Genomic DNA, 18,364 nt, shown 5'->3' with positions numbered 1-18,364 from the left:
TAAAAATATCGACCTCTTGGCGGAGGAGTGGAGGAGACACTCACCTTTCACCTGTGGGGGGGAGAGAGCCAGCTGGCTGGCTGGGGGCAGATGGGCCCTGGCCTTGGTAGGCATCGCTGACCCCTGTTGTGGGCACAGAGCCAGGCCCCCATGGGCCAGGGATTATGGACAAGAAGCATGCTACACCTTGGGGGCTCTTCTCCCACTGACTGTCCGCGACTTGGTGGAGGTGTTTCCCCGGCCCCCTGGGTGGCTCAGGTTCAAAAGTCCATTGTAGGAGCTGAGGTTCTTGTGGGGGCCGGGGCGCAGACATGGACACCTGCCTTCTGGAATGACGAATACTATAAAGGAGGTGCCCAGAGACTGACTGCCATTGCACAGGAGGCAGGGAAATCCCCACCTGGGGCGAGGACGGAGACCTGCACCCCCTGGGCATCTGCTGTCGGTGTCCCCCAGGTGTGTGACGTCACTGAAGGCACACATAATGTTTCCTTCCGTGCAGAGTGAGCTCCCTAAATTCCCCCTGCAGCCTAGGGGTTACCGCCTCCTCGTAGAAATGGAGAAAGCGAGGTTCGGGAAGGAGAGGGAATGTGAACCCAGGTCTGCCCGGGTGCAGTGCCCACCTGTTTCCTGCTGCGTCAGGCTGCCTTCTCAGTGCCAGGCCTCCCGGTGTAACTTGCTTCTTCCAGGCAAACACCTTGTAGTAAAAGAACACGGCCCTCCCCAACACTGATTTCATTCCAGTTCTTTTGGTCTGTCTTGACCTTATCTACTGCCAGTGCTGAGAGGGTATCGATATGATACCACTTACCGCATGCTTGCAAAGTGCCAGGAAGCCTCCACCCAAAGGCCTGCTGTTTGCTTGCTGGAGCCTCACATCGACCCTGAGCAGGAGGGGTGTGCTTTGTCACCTCTGTTTGTAGATGTGGAAATCCGGGCACAGAGAGGTTCAGGAACTTGCCTGTGGTCACACAGCTGGAATGTGGTGGGGCTCAGATTCCTATCTGGCACTCGAGCTCTAGAGTCCACCCTCTCATCATTTTAGAGGCAAAACCTGAGGGGATTGAGAACGGGGCTCGTGTGTGTGTGTGTGTGTGTGTGTGTGTGTGTTTTGGAGAGGGGGTGTGTGTGTGTTTTAGGAGGGTGCTGATACCCAAGAGTTTGTAAGGGGACTGCCACCAGAGGCAAGGGGTGCTGGGAGAATTAGATTGGGGGTGCGGAGCTGAGGGCCTGGGGCATGGGGAGAAAGGATGTGGGAAGACCCCAGAAACAACGGGAACGTGGAAGGGATGGGAGGGCAGGAGCAAAGGGGCCCCAGCAAGGAGGTGGACGGCTGAGCAGGCGTCTGTGGTGCGCTAGAGCCAGGAGGGGGGCTGCCCTGTGCGCTGGAGGGGCGGGGGGCCGAGAGGAGCAAGGCTGGGAGGCAGACTGTGGCTCCGGCAGATGGCCATGACTTCCGGCGCCCGGTCCCCTTTCCTCAGCCCTATCCTCTTCTCCACAGGGTCTGCCGTCGCCCACCCCGCCCGAGATGGAGGCAAACGCAGCGGGCGGTGCCGCCGGGGCGGTGGGGGCAGCGGCATAGGGGGCGAGGACGGGGTTCACTTCCAGAGCTACCCCTTCGACTTTCTGGAGTTCCTCAACCATCAGCGCTTCGAGCCCATGGAACTGTACGGGGAGCACGCCAAGGCGGTGGCCGCCCTGCCCTGCGCCCCCGGGCCGCCGCCCCAGCCCCCGCCCCAGCCCCCTCCACCCCAGTACGACTACCCGCCCCAGGCGACCTTCAAACCCAAGGCTGAGGCGCCGTCCTCGTCCTCGTCCTCCTCGTCGTCGTCCTCGTCGTCGTCCTCGTCGTCGTCGTCCTCCTCGCAGGCCAAGAAGCCCGACCCGCCCCTGCCGCCCGCCTTCGGGCCCCCTCCGCCCCCCCTATTTGATGCTGCCTTCCCCGCCCCGCAGTGGGGCATCGTCGACCTGTCTGGACACCAGCACCTTTTTGGGAACCTGAAACGCGGAGGGCCCGCGACCGGGCCGGGGGTGGCCCCGGGGCTGGCCTCTCCCACCGGGACCCCGGGGCCGCTTCCCGCCCCCTCACAGACCCCTCCGGGGCCCGCCGCAGGGGCGGCGGCCTGCGACCCGGCCAAGGACGACAAAGGCTACTTCCGGAGGCTCAAGTACCTGATGGAGCGGCGCTTCCCCTGCGGCGTGTGCCAGAAGTCCTTCAAGCAGTCCTCGCACCTGGTGCAGCACATGCTGGTGCACTCGGGCGAGCGGCCCTACGAGTGCGGCGTCTGCGGCCGCACCTACAACCACGTGTCCAGCCTCATCCGCCACCGCCGCTGCCACAAGGACGTGCCGCCCGCCCCCGGGGGCCCGCCGCAGCCCGGGGCGCCCCTCCCGCCGCTGGGCCTGCCGGCACCCTCGGCCGGCGCACCCCCCGCCGCCCCCACCCCCGTGCCCTCCGGCCCTCCCGCCCCGCCCCCAGCCGCCGCCGCCGCCGCCGCCGCCGGAGCCGGAGCCGCCGTGGCCGCCAGCGTGGCGGAGGCGGCCGGAGCCCCCGCTGCGGTGGGCGTGCCCCCTCCCGCGGCGGGGGGCGGCGAGGGCCCGTTTGCCTGCCCGCTGTGCTGGAAGGTCTTCAAGAAGCCCAGCCACCTCCACCAGCACCAGATTATCCACACCGGTGAGAAGCCCTTCTCCTGCTCCGTGTGCAGCAAGAGCTTCAACCGCAGGGAGAGCCTCAAGCGCCACGTGAAGACGCACTCGGCCGACCTCTTGCGCCTGCCGTGCGGCGTCTGCGGGAAGGCCTTCCGCGACGCCGCCTACCTGCTCAAGCACCAGGCGGCCCACGCGGGCGCTGGCGCGGCAGGACCCCGGCCCGTGTACCCCTGCGACCTGTGTGGCAAGTCGTACTCTGCGCCCCAGAGCCTGCTCCGCCACAAGGCGGCGCACGCCCCGCCCGCCCCCGCCCCGGACGCGCCCAAGGACGCGGCGGCCGCGGTCGCGCAGCCCCCGCCAGCCTTCCCTGCGGGCCCCTACCTCCTGCCCCCGGACCCTCCGGCCACGGACAGCGAGAAGGCCGCGGCGGCCGCGGCGGCCGTGGTGTACGGCGCCGTGCCCGTCCCGCTCTTGGGGGCGCACCCGCTGCTGCTCGGCGGGGCTGGCACCAGCGCGGCGGGCGGCGCGGGCGCCAGCGTCCCCGGAAAGACTTTCTGCTGCGGCATCTGCGGGCGGGGCTTCGGGCGACGCGAGACTCTGAAGCGCCACGAGCGCATCCACACCGGCGAGAAGCCCCACCAGTGTCCCGTGTGCGGGAAGCGCTTCCGGGAGTCCTTCCACCTGAGCAAGCACCACGTGGTGCACACCCGCGAGCGGCCCTACAAGTGCGAGCTGTGCGGCAAGGTCTTCGGCTACCCGCAGAGCCTCACCCGCCACCGCCAGGTGCACCGCCTCCAACTGCCCTGCGCCCTGGCTGGGGCTGCGGGCCTCCCGGCCACGCAGGGTGCGCCCGGGGCCTGTGGGCCGGGCGCCTCGGCCGCCTCTGCCGGGGCGGCGGATGCCCTGAGCTATGCCTGCTCGGACTGCGGCGAACACTTCCCGGATCTCTTCCACGTGATGAGCCACAAGGAGGCCCACATGGCGGAGAAGCCGTATGGCTGCGATGCCTGCGGCAAGACCTTCGGCTTCATCGAGAATCTCATGTGGCACAAGCTGGTCCACCAGGCTGCCCCCGAGCGCCTGCTCCCGCCCACGCCCGGGGGTCCCCAGCCCCCGGACGGCTCCGGCAGCGCCGACGCGGCCAGCGTGCTGGACAACGGGCTGGCGGGAGAGGTGGGGGCGGCCGTGGCTGCCCTGGCGGGGGTGTCCGGGGGTGACGACGCCGGCGGGACGGCGGTGGCGGGGGGCGGCGGGGGTGCCAGCTCGGGCCCTGAGCGCTTCAGCTGCGCCACGTGTGGCCAGAGCTTCAAACACTTCCTGGGCCTGGTGACTCACAAGTACGTGCACCTGGTGCGGCGGACCCTAGGCTGTGGCCTCTGCGGCCAGAGCTTCGCCGGTGCCTACGACCTGCTCCTGCACCGCCGCAGCCACCGGCAGAAGCGGGGCTTCCGCTGCCCGGTGTGCGGCAAGCGCTTCTGGGAGGCGGCCCTGCTGATGCGCCACCAGCGCTGCCACACGGAGCAGCGGCCCTACCGGTGCGGCGTGTGTGGCCGAGGCTTCCTGCGCTCCTGGTACCTGCGGCAGCACCGCGTGGTGCACACCGGCGAGCGCGCCTTCAAGTGCGGCGTGTGCGCCAAGCGCTTCGCGCAGTCGTCCAGCCTGGCGGAGCACCGGCGGCTGCACGCCGTGGCCCGGCCCCAGCGCTGTGGCGCCTGCGGCAAGACCTTCCGCTACCGCTCCAACCTGCTGGAGCACCAGCGGCTGCACCTGGGGGAGCGCGCCTACCGCTGCGAGCACTGCGGGAAGGGCTTCTTCTACCTGAGCTCGGTGCTGCGCCACCAGCGCGCCCACGAGCCGCCGCGGCCCGAGCTCCGCTGCCCTGCCTGCCTCAAGGCCTTCAAGGACCCCGGCTACTTCCGTAAGCACCTGGCGGCGCACCAGGGCGGACGGCCCTTCCGCTGCTCCTCCTGTGGGGAGGGCTTCGCCAACACCTACGGCCTCAAGAAACACCGCCTGGCGCACAAAGCCGAGGGCCTCGGGGGACCTGGGGCAGGGGCGGGCGCCTTGGCCGGAAAGGATGCCTGACCAGGAGGGGGTTCCCATCCGCCACTCCAATCAGATGTCCCCTCCCAACCCCTCCCTTCCTTCTCTCCAGTTGCTGATCAGACTCTTAACCCCTCCTCGCTGTTGCCCAGCCATCCTTCAGAACTTCGGACAGACTAGCCTCCTTGCAGGCTCATGCCGCAGACTCCGGTCCCGGACGTCTCTGGCCCTCCCCTCAGCCCGTCAGACACTGAACTTGACCCTCCGTCCAACTCCGTTTTGTAACCTTCATCAGCGCCCCCTCCCCCAGCAGCATTCTGTCCCCCGATAAGCTTTGGTGGAGGATGTGGGTCTGAACTGCCCCTCCCCATTCCTTTGGGATCTGGCTGGAACCAAGTATGCGTGGAGTTGGGAGGGCACAAGGGGGACTGGGTGCTCTTTTGGATTGTGGGGGTGGGGGCGGGGTGGTAGACGCGGCTTGTACAGAGCGGAGAATAATAAATCGTATCAACAGGGCCACCGGAGTCCTTTCTTGCATCCCAGGGAGAGGGGATTAAGCGCTGACGAAGTTGAGAACTTTTGCTTCCCAGGGATTTCGATTCCCCAACAACCTCTGCCTCACCCTCAGGCTTTCTGCTTTGCCTCATCCAAATGATAATTACTGAGGATTTACCGTATCCAAGCTTCAGTCTGCACGTTGGGCAAAGGGAGATGAACAAGACAGGTAAGTTTCTGTTCTCAGAAACTCACAGTGTGCCTGGACTCCTTCCCCCTTTGAGATGTTGTTGGCGTTTGTTCGCCTGGCCCACATTTCCAGAAGCCCTCCCCCACCCCCCAACGTCTGCTGGGTCCTTCACTGGATGGCGGGGAAACATGAATTGGACACGTTCCTTGCCCTCAATGGAGGAGAACCCCTGTGTTCCCGCGTCGCACAGACTCCTCGTCCATCGCACCCATCCGTCCAGGATAATTGGGAGGGGCTTCAAAAGCCCTTCCACGGCGCTCACTTCCGTTGTTGGAACAGTGAGCCAGCTATGTGCTCTCTGTGTTGTTATCCCATCTGTCAGAAGAGGAGGCGGAGGTCCTGGAGAAGAAAGAGGCTCCAGGGACCGCCAGCAAATCCACAGTAGAACAGGGACTGCGGGCCCAGGGTGCTCAGTGCTGGGACTGGAAGACAAAGCTGGTCAAGGGGGCATGGCCTGGGCGGGTTCGGCTTGACCCACTCCGGGGCAGCAACCTAGTATGGCCAACCTATGTCAATGCTGAAGACCTGGACTGAGAGAGTCCTTGTGCCAGGTCCCCAGGGTTCAAAAGTCCCAGGGACCCAGAGCCACACCACAAAACGTCCACAGAATTATCCCTGAGGGCAGAGAGCATGGAGGAGTTGCTTTGTGAGACTGGGGGGTAGCCAAGCTCCCTGGAGGAGAAAGTAATGCCTGAACAATAACAAGCCACAGAAGCTTGCCAGGTAAAGTGGGCACAGAATTCTGGGTGGAGGGTTGAGTGTATTTAACTGAACCCAGCTGTTACAGAGAATTTCAGTGAGGAGTATGGCTGGGAGGTTGGGGGGGGGGGGTGTGGGAGGCTGGATCCTGAAGGGCTTTGAATTCCAAACAGTAGAGCTTGGATGATCTTGTAGGCCAGAGGCCGGAAGCTGGCAGCTGCTGGAGGCAAGCCACTGACATGCTTTGTTTAGCCCATGCATTAAAAAATTAATAATAAAGTTTGACTTAGTTGCCGACATTTGAAAATCAAAGGATTTTGCATAATATGAACTAATGCAACCTCTGAAAAATTGGGGAGATCTAGCAACCCGGTCTGCACTCTCCCAGAGCTGAGTAACCATTGCCCTCTCTCTAATCTGCCACCAAATTCTGCCATTTCCCCTCCCTGGTGCTGGCACTTTCCCGTCTCACCCAGCCACCTCCCTCATACATTTACATTGCCACCCAGCGCCTACAAGCACTCAGGCTTGCGATCCCATCTTGAAGCTACAAGGAGTAGCGGATTGGTAACAAGGTGGGGATCTGTGTTTTTGGAAGAGCCCGTGCTGCCGCGTGGCTCTTCAAATGTGGGATCATTGTTGGCTTGGCCCACAAGGGTAGTGACAATGAAAGTGTTTAGATTCCAAAGATACTTAACCAGCTCAACAGCGGGGAAAGGATGAAGGCAGGGATTAGATAAGTGGATGAGGGATCAAGGCGACTTAAAGAGTCTGCCCAGGTCTCTAGCTTGGGTGGTGAGGCCAATGACAGGAAACACAGGTGTTTCTTTGGAGAAAACAGAATGAGTTCTGTTGGTGCTCTGACCTCTCGAAGGGCTATCTCGGGGGAGATGCTGGGAAAGAGGAAGGTGAGCAAATCCGGGGCTCTCCCTTGTTGATAAATATGCTGATCACTGGAGTCCCTTCATTTTGTCAAACTTCCCCTGATACCCATTCCCACAGGTGAAGCACACAACATCTCTGAAGAGCCAGACACTGTCCACCCCCATTGTAAAGATGAGGAAACAGAGATTTGGAGAGAGATCTGCAATTCACTGCTCCTGGCAAGACCACAGTGTGGACCCTCTACTCCCACCCCCGAAACACAAGACTGACAGAGACCCTTCAGAAAGTCCTTTAATAGGAGAACTGGAGGCTCCCCACCTCCAGCTCCCAGGTCCTCCTTTTGCCCCCGCCACAGTGACTCAGTTCATTCCACACCTGCCGTACACAGGCCAGCCCACCATGCTGCCTTCCCCAACACTTCCGTGGGATAGCATTGGGTCAGGCAGTAAGCTGTTTGCTTCAAACAGGGAGTGGAGGAGATCAGAGAAAACTGAGGCTACTCTGTAGCCCTGGGGGCCATGGGCTCTGAACCTAAAGGCCTATGATGGGGTATTAGGTGGCTGTTTGGTGTCTGTTGTAATGCTGTTGCCTCAGAGTCAGTGGGTTAAGGAGGGCCCACCATGGGAGCAGGGAGCAACTCTTAGAGTCAAGATCCTTAGGGTCATGCTTACATCCTTGAGGCTCAAGTGCTCTCAGCTAGGACTTGGGGACCCTCTGGCTTCGAGGTGATGGGATCCCAGAGTCTCTTCATGGAGGACCTGGTGGGTGTCTTCTGCCTGAGGGTGAGTACGCATCCCAGGTTCAGTGCAATCCAGTGAGGTAGGCAAAAGATTCCATCCTGGTCCACCCTAGGCCCCCAAGATAGTCCAGGGTTCTGTAGATGAAGGACTGACCCCAGTTCTGCCCCTTCCATTCAACCCTGGCTCACCCTCTTCGGTGCCCAGGCTCTGTGGGGACAAACTGTGTCTTGCATGAGGACAACCAAACGAGCAGGCGGCTTGGGCGTGAAAACCAGCCTGTGTTCCTCACACGTACCTGGGCATCCACAAGTCTGTGTCTGTGCCTTTCTGAGTCTCATGGAGGTGCTGTATGGGTCTGTGGGTGTCCCGAAACCTGTTCTCCTGTACTAGCTGCTCATGGCCATCACTGTTAGCTCTTTTCACCTCTACCCCCATCTCCTCTCTCCTGCCTCCTTTTCCCACCCACCCCCTCCCTTGCAATGTGCCTCCTATTTCCCACGTTGATGCCCCCATGTCCCTGCTCTCCCAGCCTACTGGGCGACCTCCACCTTCACCTTTGCCGTCTCCCCTTGGCCTTCTTCCAGACTGTCTCCTGCCCCACAGCCACTCCCTGGCTCCTCGGCCCCGGACGCCAGCTGGCTGCCAGAGTCCCCCACCCCTGGCCCTGGCCCGTGGAAGTGGGTGCGCTGGTGTTTGCGGAAGTTAGAGGAGTTGTTGAAAGTGCGATCGCACAGGGCGCAGCGGAAGGGGCGTTCCCCGGTGTGGATGCGCGCGTGGCCGCTGAGCACCGAGGACTGGGTGAAGCCCTTGCCGCAGATGCCGCAGTGGTAGGGCCGCTCGCCCGTGTGCACCCGCTCGTGGTCGCGCATGTCTGATGAGCGGCGGAACGGCTTGGCGCAGAACCTGCAGGCGAAAGGCTTCCCCACCGCCGCGCCCGCTGCCGCCGCCGCCATCACCACCTCCGACCTCTCCTGGGGCACCCCGGGCCTCTGTTCCCGAGCCGCCGCCGCCTCCGGGGGCCTCTGAGAGCTCCCCGGCTCCACCCCGTGTCGGTGCTGGTGCCGCAGCAGAGGCGCCAGGGCCTTGAAGGCCCGGGGGCAGAGGGCGCAGCGGTAGGGCCGCTCCCCCGTGTGCAGGCTGTAGTGCGCGCGGAGGCTGGCGGGGCCCGGACAGCTGTGGCCACACACATGACACCGGCTGGGGTCCCCACCCTGCCCGCCGCCCTCAGCCCCCGCCAGGTGGCCATGTTCGTGGAACAGCAGCTCAGACACCAGCCGGAAGGCAGCTGGGCACAAGGCACAGTGGAGGGAACCTGGCTCCGGGGGCTCAGGTACCAGCGTGGTGTCCGTCACCTTCACCACCTGGATCTCGATGAGGTCACTCGGGGGTGTGGCGGGCCGGCCATCATCTGGCACCAGGACCTGGGGTGAGGGGGAGAAAAAACCAGGAGCCTGTGGACCCTGCCTCAGGGCCTCACCCACAAGCCCCCCACTTATTAAAACATCCATCTCCTTTGTAGCGTGCTGGGCCCCTCAGTTTCCAGATCCTGCCCTCCATCTTCTAGGATTCTGCAGTATCCCTATCAAGACTTCCCCTCCGGTCCCAAATACATCACGGATCCAGCCATTTCTCTCCCCTACCCCAGTTAAAAGCCAATTATTTCTTGGCTTGACAACGAAAAAGCCTCCTGAAGAGAACCTCTGTTCCTATGTCTGCTGACTCCCCAAAGCAGCCTGAATGACCTTTTGAAAATGGAAATCAGGTCGTCATTTTCCCACTCAAAACCCTTCCATGGCTTCAACTGCACCTAACATCCCAAACCGCCATCATAATACCCATCGTGATCCGGCTCCTGCTTGACTCTGACCCCAGTGTAAATATAAGCCAGCACGCAGCTGACTTCTCTCATTTACATGTAGCTCCCCTTACCCCTCACTCTGACAGCTCACTCTTTATTTCCTTCATAGCGTGTATCACGATAAATATCCTCTATTGTCTCTCTCCCCCGCTGGGCTGGGAGCTCCAAGAGAATACAGTCCTTATCTGTCTTGTTCACTCTCTACCTACTGAGCCCCAGGAAGAGCTCAGTAAATGTTTGTTGAATGAATGAGTGTCTGTTACTCTCCAGCCCCTAGTGGGGAAAGTTCCAAAGTCACCTGGAGCAGTCATTTCTACCCCTGCCCCCCAAATCCCCCCTTAGGCATTGGAGACACATCACTCGGACCCTTGCAGAATCATTACCCCACCCCAGCGCGGGTGCCCCGACCATAACCACCCACCCTTGCCTTTCAGGGTCACCTTCCCAATCATCCATCCAAGTTCTCTAGCCCCAGAATATAGGAGGCCCCGCCCCCTTAACAACACAAACTCAATCTCTGAGATTTCTCTCCCCTTACCTATCTCCTGCCCAGATGTTCCGCCCAACCCCCTCCTTAGGCCACACCCCACACAGGCCACGCCCCGCATTCTCATAGGCTCCGCGTTAGGCCACGCCCCTCGCCCACCCCGAGAGGCCCCACCCCCAGACCCGGAGCCCTAAATACGTCCCCCGCCCAGCCCTCATAGGCCCCGCCCCCTGCCCTGAGCCCTCTTCCCGCCTCGAGTCCCCCGCCGAGGCCCCTTCCCCGCCCGCACCAGGTCCGGCGTCTCCGGGATCGCGGCTCCGGGGCCGCTGAGCTCGGACTCGGGGGCTCCGGGCGCGCGGCAGCCATCTTGTGCCCAGGCCCCGCCCCCAAGCCCGTGGTCTCGGCGGGAGGGGGCGGGGCTCGGGCCGGCGTCAGAGCTGCTGCGCAGGCGCACTAGCGGGCGGGGGGGTGGTGTGGAGCTCTACGGAGGCCGAGCCCCGCCCACCCGGAGGGAGCTCTGGGTCCCTTCTAATCACCTGTCAGCCGGGGAGGACCGCGCGGTTGGGGCTCTGGGTGGCGACCGGCCAAGCGGAATTTCTCCTTCTAACCAGCATTAGCAGGCTCTGGAAGTCAGCCGACTCTGGCCTGAACGTCACCTTTGTTGTTTTCTATTGTTTTCCTACAGCATGTTTTTGTCGCCACCTCCGCGTGGCTCCTCGTCACAGAGCATGGCAACGTTTACGAATGTCAGGGTTTTTCCAAGTCGGTTTACAGAGGGTGTTCGGCAAACAGCGACACCGGTGGAGACGCCTGGGAAAGGCATATCAGGAGGAAAGAGCCCACAGACGGTGGGTTTGGGCAGCACCGAGGACAGGACTGGGGTCTTGATTCCTTCCCTGGCCTGGCTGTGTGACCGCGGAGAAGTCACTGCACTTCCCTGGGCACATTTTGTCATGTATAAAACTGCAGGTGTTGTGGAAAAGAGGAAAAGAGATGAGGAAAAAGGAAAAGAGAAAAAGGGATATGGAACACCTTTGAACACCCCTTAGGCAGTTTCCTTGGGAGGGCAGGGTAGGTGATGCTTAAACATCATATTAATTCCTGGATTTGCTGTTTTTCCTCCTTCTGGGTACATGATAAGATTGCACTTTCCTTTGAAGGTGGACGTAGCCCTGTGGTTCTCTTTGGCGAATGGCCTGTCAGGGACAGCGATGTGCTTCAACCTCAGTTGGTCGGGAGAGCCATCCAGCCGTTGGCCAGTTTCCATCCTGCCGTTTCAGGCCAGGGATCGGCTGGTTGAAATGGTTTCCATTAGGCCGAGTTCCAGAGTGTCTACAATGAGCAGAACCTGGCGCCGAGCTTCCTTGGGGATATAGCATTTATTTATTTATTTATTATTTTTTTTTAAATGTTTAATGTTTTATTTATTTTTGAGAGAGAGACGGAGCATGCGCGGGGGAGGGGCAGAGAGAGGGAGACACAGAATCCGAAGCAGGCTCCACGTTCCGAGCTGTCAGCTCAGAGCCCCACACGGGGCTCGAACTCGTGAACTAGGAGATCATGACCTGAGCCAAAGTCGGACGCTTAACCGACTGAGCCACTCAGGCGCCCCTAGTTTTATTTTTTTAAGCTTATTTTTATTTATTTTGAGAGAGAGAGAGAGAGATGGAGAACAAGCAGGGCAGGGACAGAGAGAGAGGGGGGCGGAGAAAGAGAACCCCACGCAGGCTCCACACTGTCAGTAAAGAGCCCAACGTAGGGCTCGAACCCACCAAACGTTAGCAGACCTGAGCATGACCTGAGCAGAAGAGCCACTTAATTGAGCCACCCCGGCGCCCAGGACATGTAGCATTTAAAATAAACGTTTTATTTTGTGAGGCCCCTGGGCCATTGCCCTTGTTACTACAGCATAACTTAGTCTTCCTACACAGAGGGGGTCTTTTCTTTACATTTATTTTATTATAAACTATTTCTATATAAAAGGTGTTCGGAACAAGGGGTACCTGGGTGGCTCAGTCGGGTACATCTGACTCTTGATTTTGGCTCAGGTCATGACATTCGTGGGATTGAGCTCCGCCCAGGCTCTGTGCTGGCAGAGCAGAGACTGCTAGGGATTCTCTCTCTCCCCCCACCGCTGTCCTTCCCCCCGCTCCATTTCTCTGTCTCTCAAAATAAATAAACCCCCAAAAATTTTTTTAAAGTAAAAAAATAAAAATAAAAATTTTCTAATTGATTCTGTAATTTCAGTCTAACCTCTTTTTTTTTCCTTCTCCCCTTTTTATATTTGTATACATTGATACCTGCAGTCTAGTTATTGCTGGTATCAATGCTGGTATGATATCCCACTGAGGACAATGTCATGTTACATTTATTCGTTCTCCTATTGTGGACATTGGGCTGGTTCCAAATTTTTATTATTATAAACAGTACTGCCGTGTGCATTCTTGCTTACGTGTCCTTGACCCCCAAAAGAGAGCTTTCTCTATATTATGCAACTGGGAGTTGAATTTCTGGATCAAAAACTATTACCACGTTCAGCCACTCTCCTCACTTTGGTTGCTATCAATCTCTTGCCTTTGTAACACCCCGCCACTAACTACCTGGGAGCTCTTCAGATCATTTAACCAGTGCTTTCTCCAGTGTGGTTTCATGAACCCTGCCATTTCTGCCTCCGTGGGCCCCTTCATTTCAAAAACTATATTTAAAATGATATTTTGTGACTGGGTTGGTGTAAAGATAAACATAAGCCAGGCTGGATTACATTTCTGATTTCAACATTAACATATTTTTCATGGGCACCCAGAAGTGTCATGGGCCCTAGGCACTGTGTGTACCTGCTGTGTCTAATGAGAAAGGCAGTCCATTCTGTTTTCTTGCTTGTAAAGCAAACATAACATAGTAGTACTTATTTAACAGCTAAGTGCTGGCTGCTCTGCTGATCAAATGAGTCATTATATGTAAAGTGTCTTGCAACACAAAGTAGGCACTATGTATTATCTATAATTACTACTGACTTCCACTTCCACCAGCTATGAATGGGAGCTCATGTTGCTTGAAATCTTTACTACTATTTGATAGTCAAACTTAAATTTTTGCCAATCTGATGGGTGTAACATGGTTTCTCATTGAAATTCCTTTTATTAAATGAGATAATTCATGATACAGCGTCTAGCACAGAGCTCATCCCTGTTGTCCTTTCTCATGGGTGGGGTCCATTTCATCTCTGCACCCTCAGAGAGAAGACATATACATGCCTCAGTGAATGTTTGGTGAGTGAATGAACAAATGGATGAATGAATGAGTAGCTGAATTAATGGAGATAGAAGAATTTATGTATCAGAGCTTGAGAGAATTAAATGGAGAGGAGACAGTAGTTCAGTGAGATGAACATAAAGTTTCAAGTTGGACAAACCTGGGTTCATATCCATGCATCCATTTGCTATGCAACTTTGGGCAAATGATGTCCCTTCTCAGGGTCCAGTTGTCATCTACAAAGTGGGCAGCATATTGCTACTTGGCAGGACTGTATTGAGAACACCATAGGTGGAGAATGCTATGGGTCTAGCGTAATTCCTGGAATGAACTGGTGCTCAATACACGTGGGTTCCTTGCCTTTTCCCCTATGTGCCTCTGAATCCATCAGAGCCTGGCACTACATCAACAGTCTATTGCATGGTCTGATGCTAGAAGTCTATAAAATGGAAGAAAGAGTCCTGAACTTGGAAATAGAAGATGTGGGGTCTAGCCTCGCTTCTTCCTATCCCTACTGTGAGCACATCACTTCTCCTTGCTTCTTATTAAAAATTTAAATTTTTGTTAATAATTTATTTATCTTTGAGAGAGACAGAGACAGAGTCTGAGCGGGGGAGGGGCAGAGAGAGAGACACACACAGAATCTGAAGCAGGTTCCAGTCTCTGAGCTGTCAGCACAGAGTTCAACATGGGGCTCGAACCCATGAACTGTGAGATCATGACCCGAGCCAAAGTCAGATGCTTAACTGACTGAGCCACTCATCCCTCCCCCCAACTTTTTTTTTTTTTAATTTTTAAAAAATCTCCTTGCTTTTTAAGTGAATTGGCTATTAGGGTTACCATATGACCCAGCAATTCCACTCCTAGGGATGTACCCAAGAGAAATGACAATATTTGTCTACATAAAAACTTGTAAGTACATGCTTTACAGAACCATTATTCATAATAGCCAAAAGTGGAAACAACTCAAATGTCTATCAATTCATGAATGTATGTATGTATATATATATATATATATATATCCACATATATATATATATATAACACAATAGAATATTAATTTTTATCCCATAAAAAGGAATGAAGTACTGATACATGCTACAACATTAATGAACCTTGAAAACATTATGCTTAGTGAGAGAAACCAGACACAAAACCCCGCATATTCTATTGTTCCGTTCATACAAACTATCCAGAACAGGAAAATTTACAGAGACAGAAACAAGATGTGTGGTTCCTTAGGGCCAGGGGATTGCTGGAGTAGAGCTGAGGGAATATAAGATCAATAGCTACGGGGCACAGGGTTTATTCTGAGGTGATGAAAATGCTCTAAAATTGTGCTGATGGCTGCACTTATCTGTAAATATACCAAAAACCATCGAATCATCAATTAAATGGGTAAATTGTATGGTATGTGAGTTATGGCCCAATGAAGCTGTTAAAAAAAAGAATTAGCTGACCATGATATTTTAGGATCAAACTGTAGATGATATTTAAAACTTATAAGCCTGTATGGTAGGTATACGGATGTGCAATTCTTCCAACTTTTCTATATGGTTGTAAATTTCCACAAGAAAATGTGTGGTTGGGGGAACCTGTAGATGATTTTCATTTATGTGTTAGTTAATTAATCTCTACATCCAATGTGGGGCTTGAACTCATGACCCCGAGATCAAGTGTTGCATGCCTGGGGCACCTGGGTGGCTCAGTCGGTTAAGCGTCTGAATTTAGCAGAGGTCATGAGGTTCACAAATTCAAGCCCCACACTGGGCTCACTGTTGTCAGCACAGAGCCCGCTTGGAATCCTCTGTTCCCCTCTCTCTCTGCTCCTCTCCCCCTTTCTTTCTCTTTCTCTCTCTCTCTAAAATAAGTAAACATAAAAAAAAGAAAACATAAAAAAAAAGAGTTGCATGCTTTTCCCAGTGAGCCACCAATGCACCCTGTAGATGATTTGTAAACTCTGACTTTTGAAAACGTCACATCAATTCATCAGACTGTAAGCTTTCTGAAGGTAGAGACCATGGCTGTATCATTTCCCACTGCATCTCCAGCACCCACACTAGTGTCTGGGATGTTACAGGTATTCAAAAAACATTTATTAACGAGTCATTACATAAGTATGTGAATGAATAAGTCGCTGGTGATTCTGGCTATCCGAAGTCTAAATCTAATTGTAATCACCCAAGAATAGATCATCCTTGCACCTTCCTATTGGGTCTCCAGATTAAAATAATAATGACAATAATAGCTAGTATTTATTGAGAGCTCACCGAGTGTGAGAGCAGGGGCAGATCCAGGTTTTGTGGGGTGTGAGACTTACAAACTGAGGATACAAAAATTTAAATATGAAATAAGGTATGCATGTGAATATTTCTTTAGCATGAGAAAATAAGTTCCAACCACTTACAAACTTAAAAGGTGACAATGACCACAGACAACCCCCCAATTTAAAAGTGGATATGGGGCGCTGGTCTCTTCTGTCTCTTCTCTCTGCCCCTCACCTGCTTGTGATCTCTCTAAATAAATAAACAAACAAACAACAAAAAAGGAGAGATCAGATTATCTTTCTGTTCTGTTGATAGAAAATATTACAAAACTGTTGTTGTCATATAAAGAGCCAGTCAAAGAATATAGGGGGAAAGGATTATAGAGCTGAGTCAGACAGTAAATTCATAAAAATATTGTATCCATTTTAAAAAATGGTTATTTATTTTGAGAGGGGGGAGAGGCAGAGAGAAAGGGAGAGAGAGAATCCCAAGCAGGCTCCGTGTTGTCAGCACAGAGCCCAAGGTGGGGCTCGATCTCACCAATCAGGAGATCATGACCTGAGCCCAAGTCAAGAGTCAGGAGCTTAACTGACTGAGTCACCCAGGCGCCCCTATGATCTCTCCTTTGATGTGGTTGATCAAAATTTTATTATTGGTAACTTAAGAAACCTTCATTGCAGACTCATCACTATTTTAGCTGTGTTGACAAATTTGGGAAAATCATAAGCAAGTTTCTTTCAAGTCTCAGCTTCATTAGCTTTGCGGTAAATCCACTTGGCGGATTTTTACCCACTTTTAAAGGAAAGAGAAAAAGAAATCAGCTCTGCCATGTGTGAAGGAGAATCCTGGTAGATGAGTCTGGGAACCAGACAGGACCCTGACCGTGAGGGCCCTGCACTGCCTCTTTTAGGAGCCCTCCTGTCACTTTCTACCTCAGCTATTTCAAGGGAGAAAACCCACAGAGATTCCGGAAACTCAGGGGCAAAGGCTTGAGATCCACTTGAGTCCTGGCTGACCACGTCTGAGCGACTTCCTTCCCCATTCTTGGCCGCATTTTCCCTGGTCTGTGTCACGAGGTGGGCATTTTCCCGATTTCCCTGCATGTCTCCAGCGCCGTCAGAACAAAAATGAAACAAGAGGTGGGAAGCTCATCTGGAAACAGGGATCTTTCTTGGGATACCCAGTTCCTCAGGGCTGGGCAAGCGGAAAGCGGATCCTTCCTCTGTGCTTCGTGTTTCCAGCCGGAGCATTTCCGCAAAGGGCCTGAACGGCGCGCAGGCTTCCCAGGTTCTCTCCCTGGAAGTCACGGTCCTTCCTTCCCCGGGCCCTTCTTGCAGGCGCTCTCCCAGTGGCCGCCGCTTCCCGCCGGGCGGACCAGAGAGGCTGCCCCAGCTCGTCTTCAACGGGCGCTAGAAGCCGACGGCCGGGATTGAGTTATTTAGAGAAAGTGGGTACGGGGAGCGTTGCGGGGAGGGCGAACCATAGAGAGAGTGGCGACGGGTAGAGAGCAGCCAGGGTGGGAGGGAAACGAGAGGAAGCGTGTGTGCAGAAGGGCTGGAGGAACACCATAGAGAGGCAGGCGGAGGCTGGAAGGGCCACGGTGGTGGAGGGAAGGCGATCGGCCTCCGAAGGCCGGAACCAAAGCTATAACCACGGACACCCTTGGCTTAAGGGATTGGGGGGGGGGGGGGAAGCGGAGGGGGGAAGGTCACTACCAGTGTGCGCTTGAGCAGTGAACTCTCTCTCTCAGCCTCAGTTTCCTGTCCTGTAAAGCGGGAATGGTAACGCGTTACCTCGCAGGGTAATCAAGTAGAACCAGGTATGAAAGCGCCAAGTAATGCCTTTGCACGGACATGGTGGGACACGCAGGGGCTAATGCCGTTATTGTTCTCGCGTGACGAGTTCCTCTCTGCAGCTCTGAAGTTCTTGAGGACATTAACATCAGCCTGGGTGGCTCAGTCCGACTCTTGGTTTTGGCTCAGGTCATGACCTCGTGGTTCATGAGATTGGCTCTGCACTGACAGCGCGGAGCCTGCCTGGGATTCATCCATATTCTCTCTCTCAATAAGTGAACTTAAGAAAAGAGTCTCTAAAATCAGCCAATGGAATCTGAAAAATGAGAATTTAGGGCTCCTCGTGTAATCGCTCTTGAAATCTCTCTATGTCTACCACCCTTTCTCTAGCTTGGACCTCATGCTTTCTCATGTTTGGATTTCAGCATCGGCCCCCCTCTGGCCTCTCAGCTTCCACTAGCCCACCAACACAGTCTGGCAGAGCTTTCTGAAACTCAGATCTGACCTCATTCAGCTCAAGCCCCTTGCATGGCTCTCTTGAGTCAAGACAAAAATCCCAGCTCCTTGGCTTGACATTTAAAGCCCTTCTATGAAGTGTAGTGCCCACCAAGCCTTCTAGCCCCACCTGTTACTACTTTGTGCCCTGGTCAAACACAGCATTTCATACCCCCCCCCCCCCCAATTGAAATCTCACACTTTCATTCCTCACGGTGTTAGGTCTCCATCTGTGACTGCCACTCGGGGTAACCCTTCTGGTGGAGCCTGGCGGGTTTTTTTCCCTCACAACTTACCTCCTCTGGAAAGCATCCTCTGACTCCTGCCTACCTCCAGCTCCCAGGCCAAGTGATAGCACCACCTTCATCCCAGCTTCTTTCTTGCTGACCTCAGGACACTAGTTTCAGAGAAATCCTAAAGCCCTCACAATGCTAGTGCCTCGCTCAAAACC

At 55.4% G+C, this 18,364-nt stretch overlaps 2 protein-coding genes across 2 annotated transcripts; one reads left to right on the top strand and one right to left on the bottom strand.

Annotated features, from left to right (window-relative positions):
* Window positions 1-1,528: 1,528 nt before the first annotated feature.
* On the top strand, window positions 1,529-5,203 carry ZNF865 (zinc finger protein 865). Its single transcript, XM_042969600.1, is given in 2 exon segments — window positions 1,529-1,556; window positions 1,559-5,203. Coding segments are annotated over 2 exon segments (3,204 nt in total). The 3' UTR covers window positions 4,735-5,203.
* Window positions 5,204-7,164: 1,961 nt separating this feature from the next.
* ZNF784 (zinc finger protein 784) lies at window positions 7,165-10,472 on the bottom strand. The gene is given in 3 exon segments (XM_042968778.1): window positions 7,165-9,182; window positions 10,396-10,415; window positions 10,418-10,472. Coding segments are annotated over 3 exon segments (966 nt in total). The 3' UTR covers window positions 7,165-8,291.
* Between the last annotated feature and the right edge of the window lie 7,892 nt (window positions 10,473-18,364).

The sequence above is a fragment of the Panthera tigris genome, chromosome E2 (assembly GCF_018350195.1).
Source record: "Panthera tigris isolate Pti1 chromosome E2, P.tigris_Pti1_mat1.1, whole genome shotgun sequence".
In the NCBI taxonomy this organism is placed as follows: domain Eukaryota; kingdom Metazoa; phylum Chordata; class Mammalia; order Carnivora; family Felidae; genus Panthera; species Panthera tigris.
The sequence above is the reverse complement of the archived record's forward strand: the minus strand, read 5'-3'. Positions and strand labels throughout refer to the sequence as shown.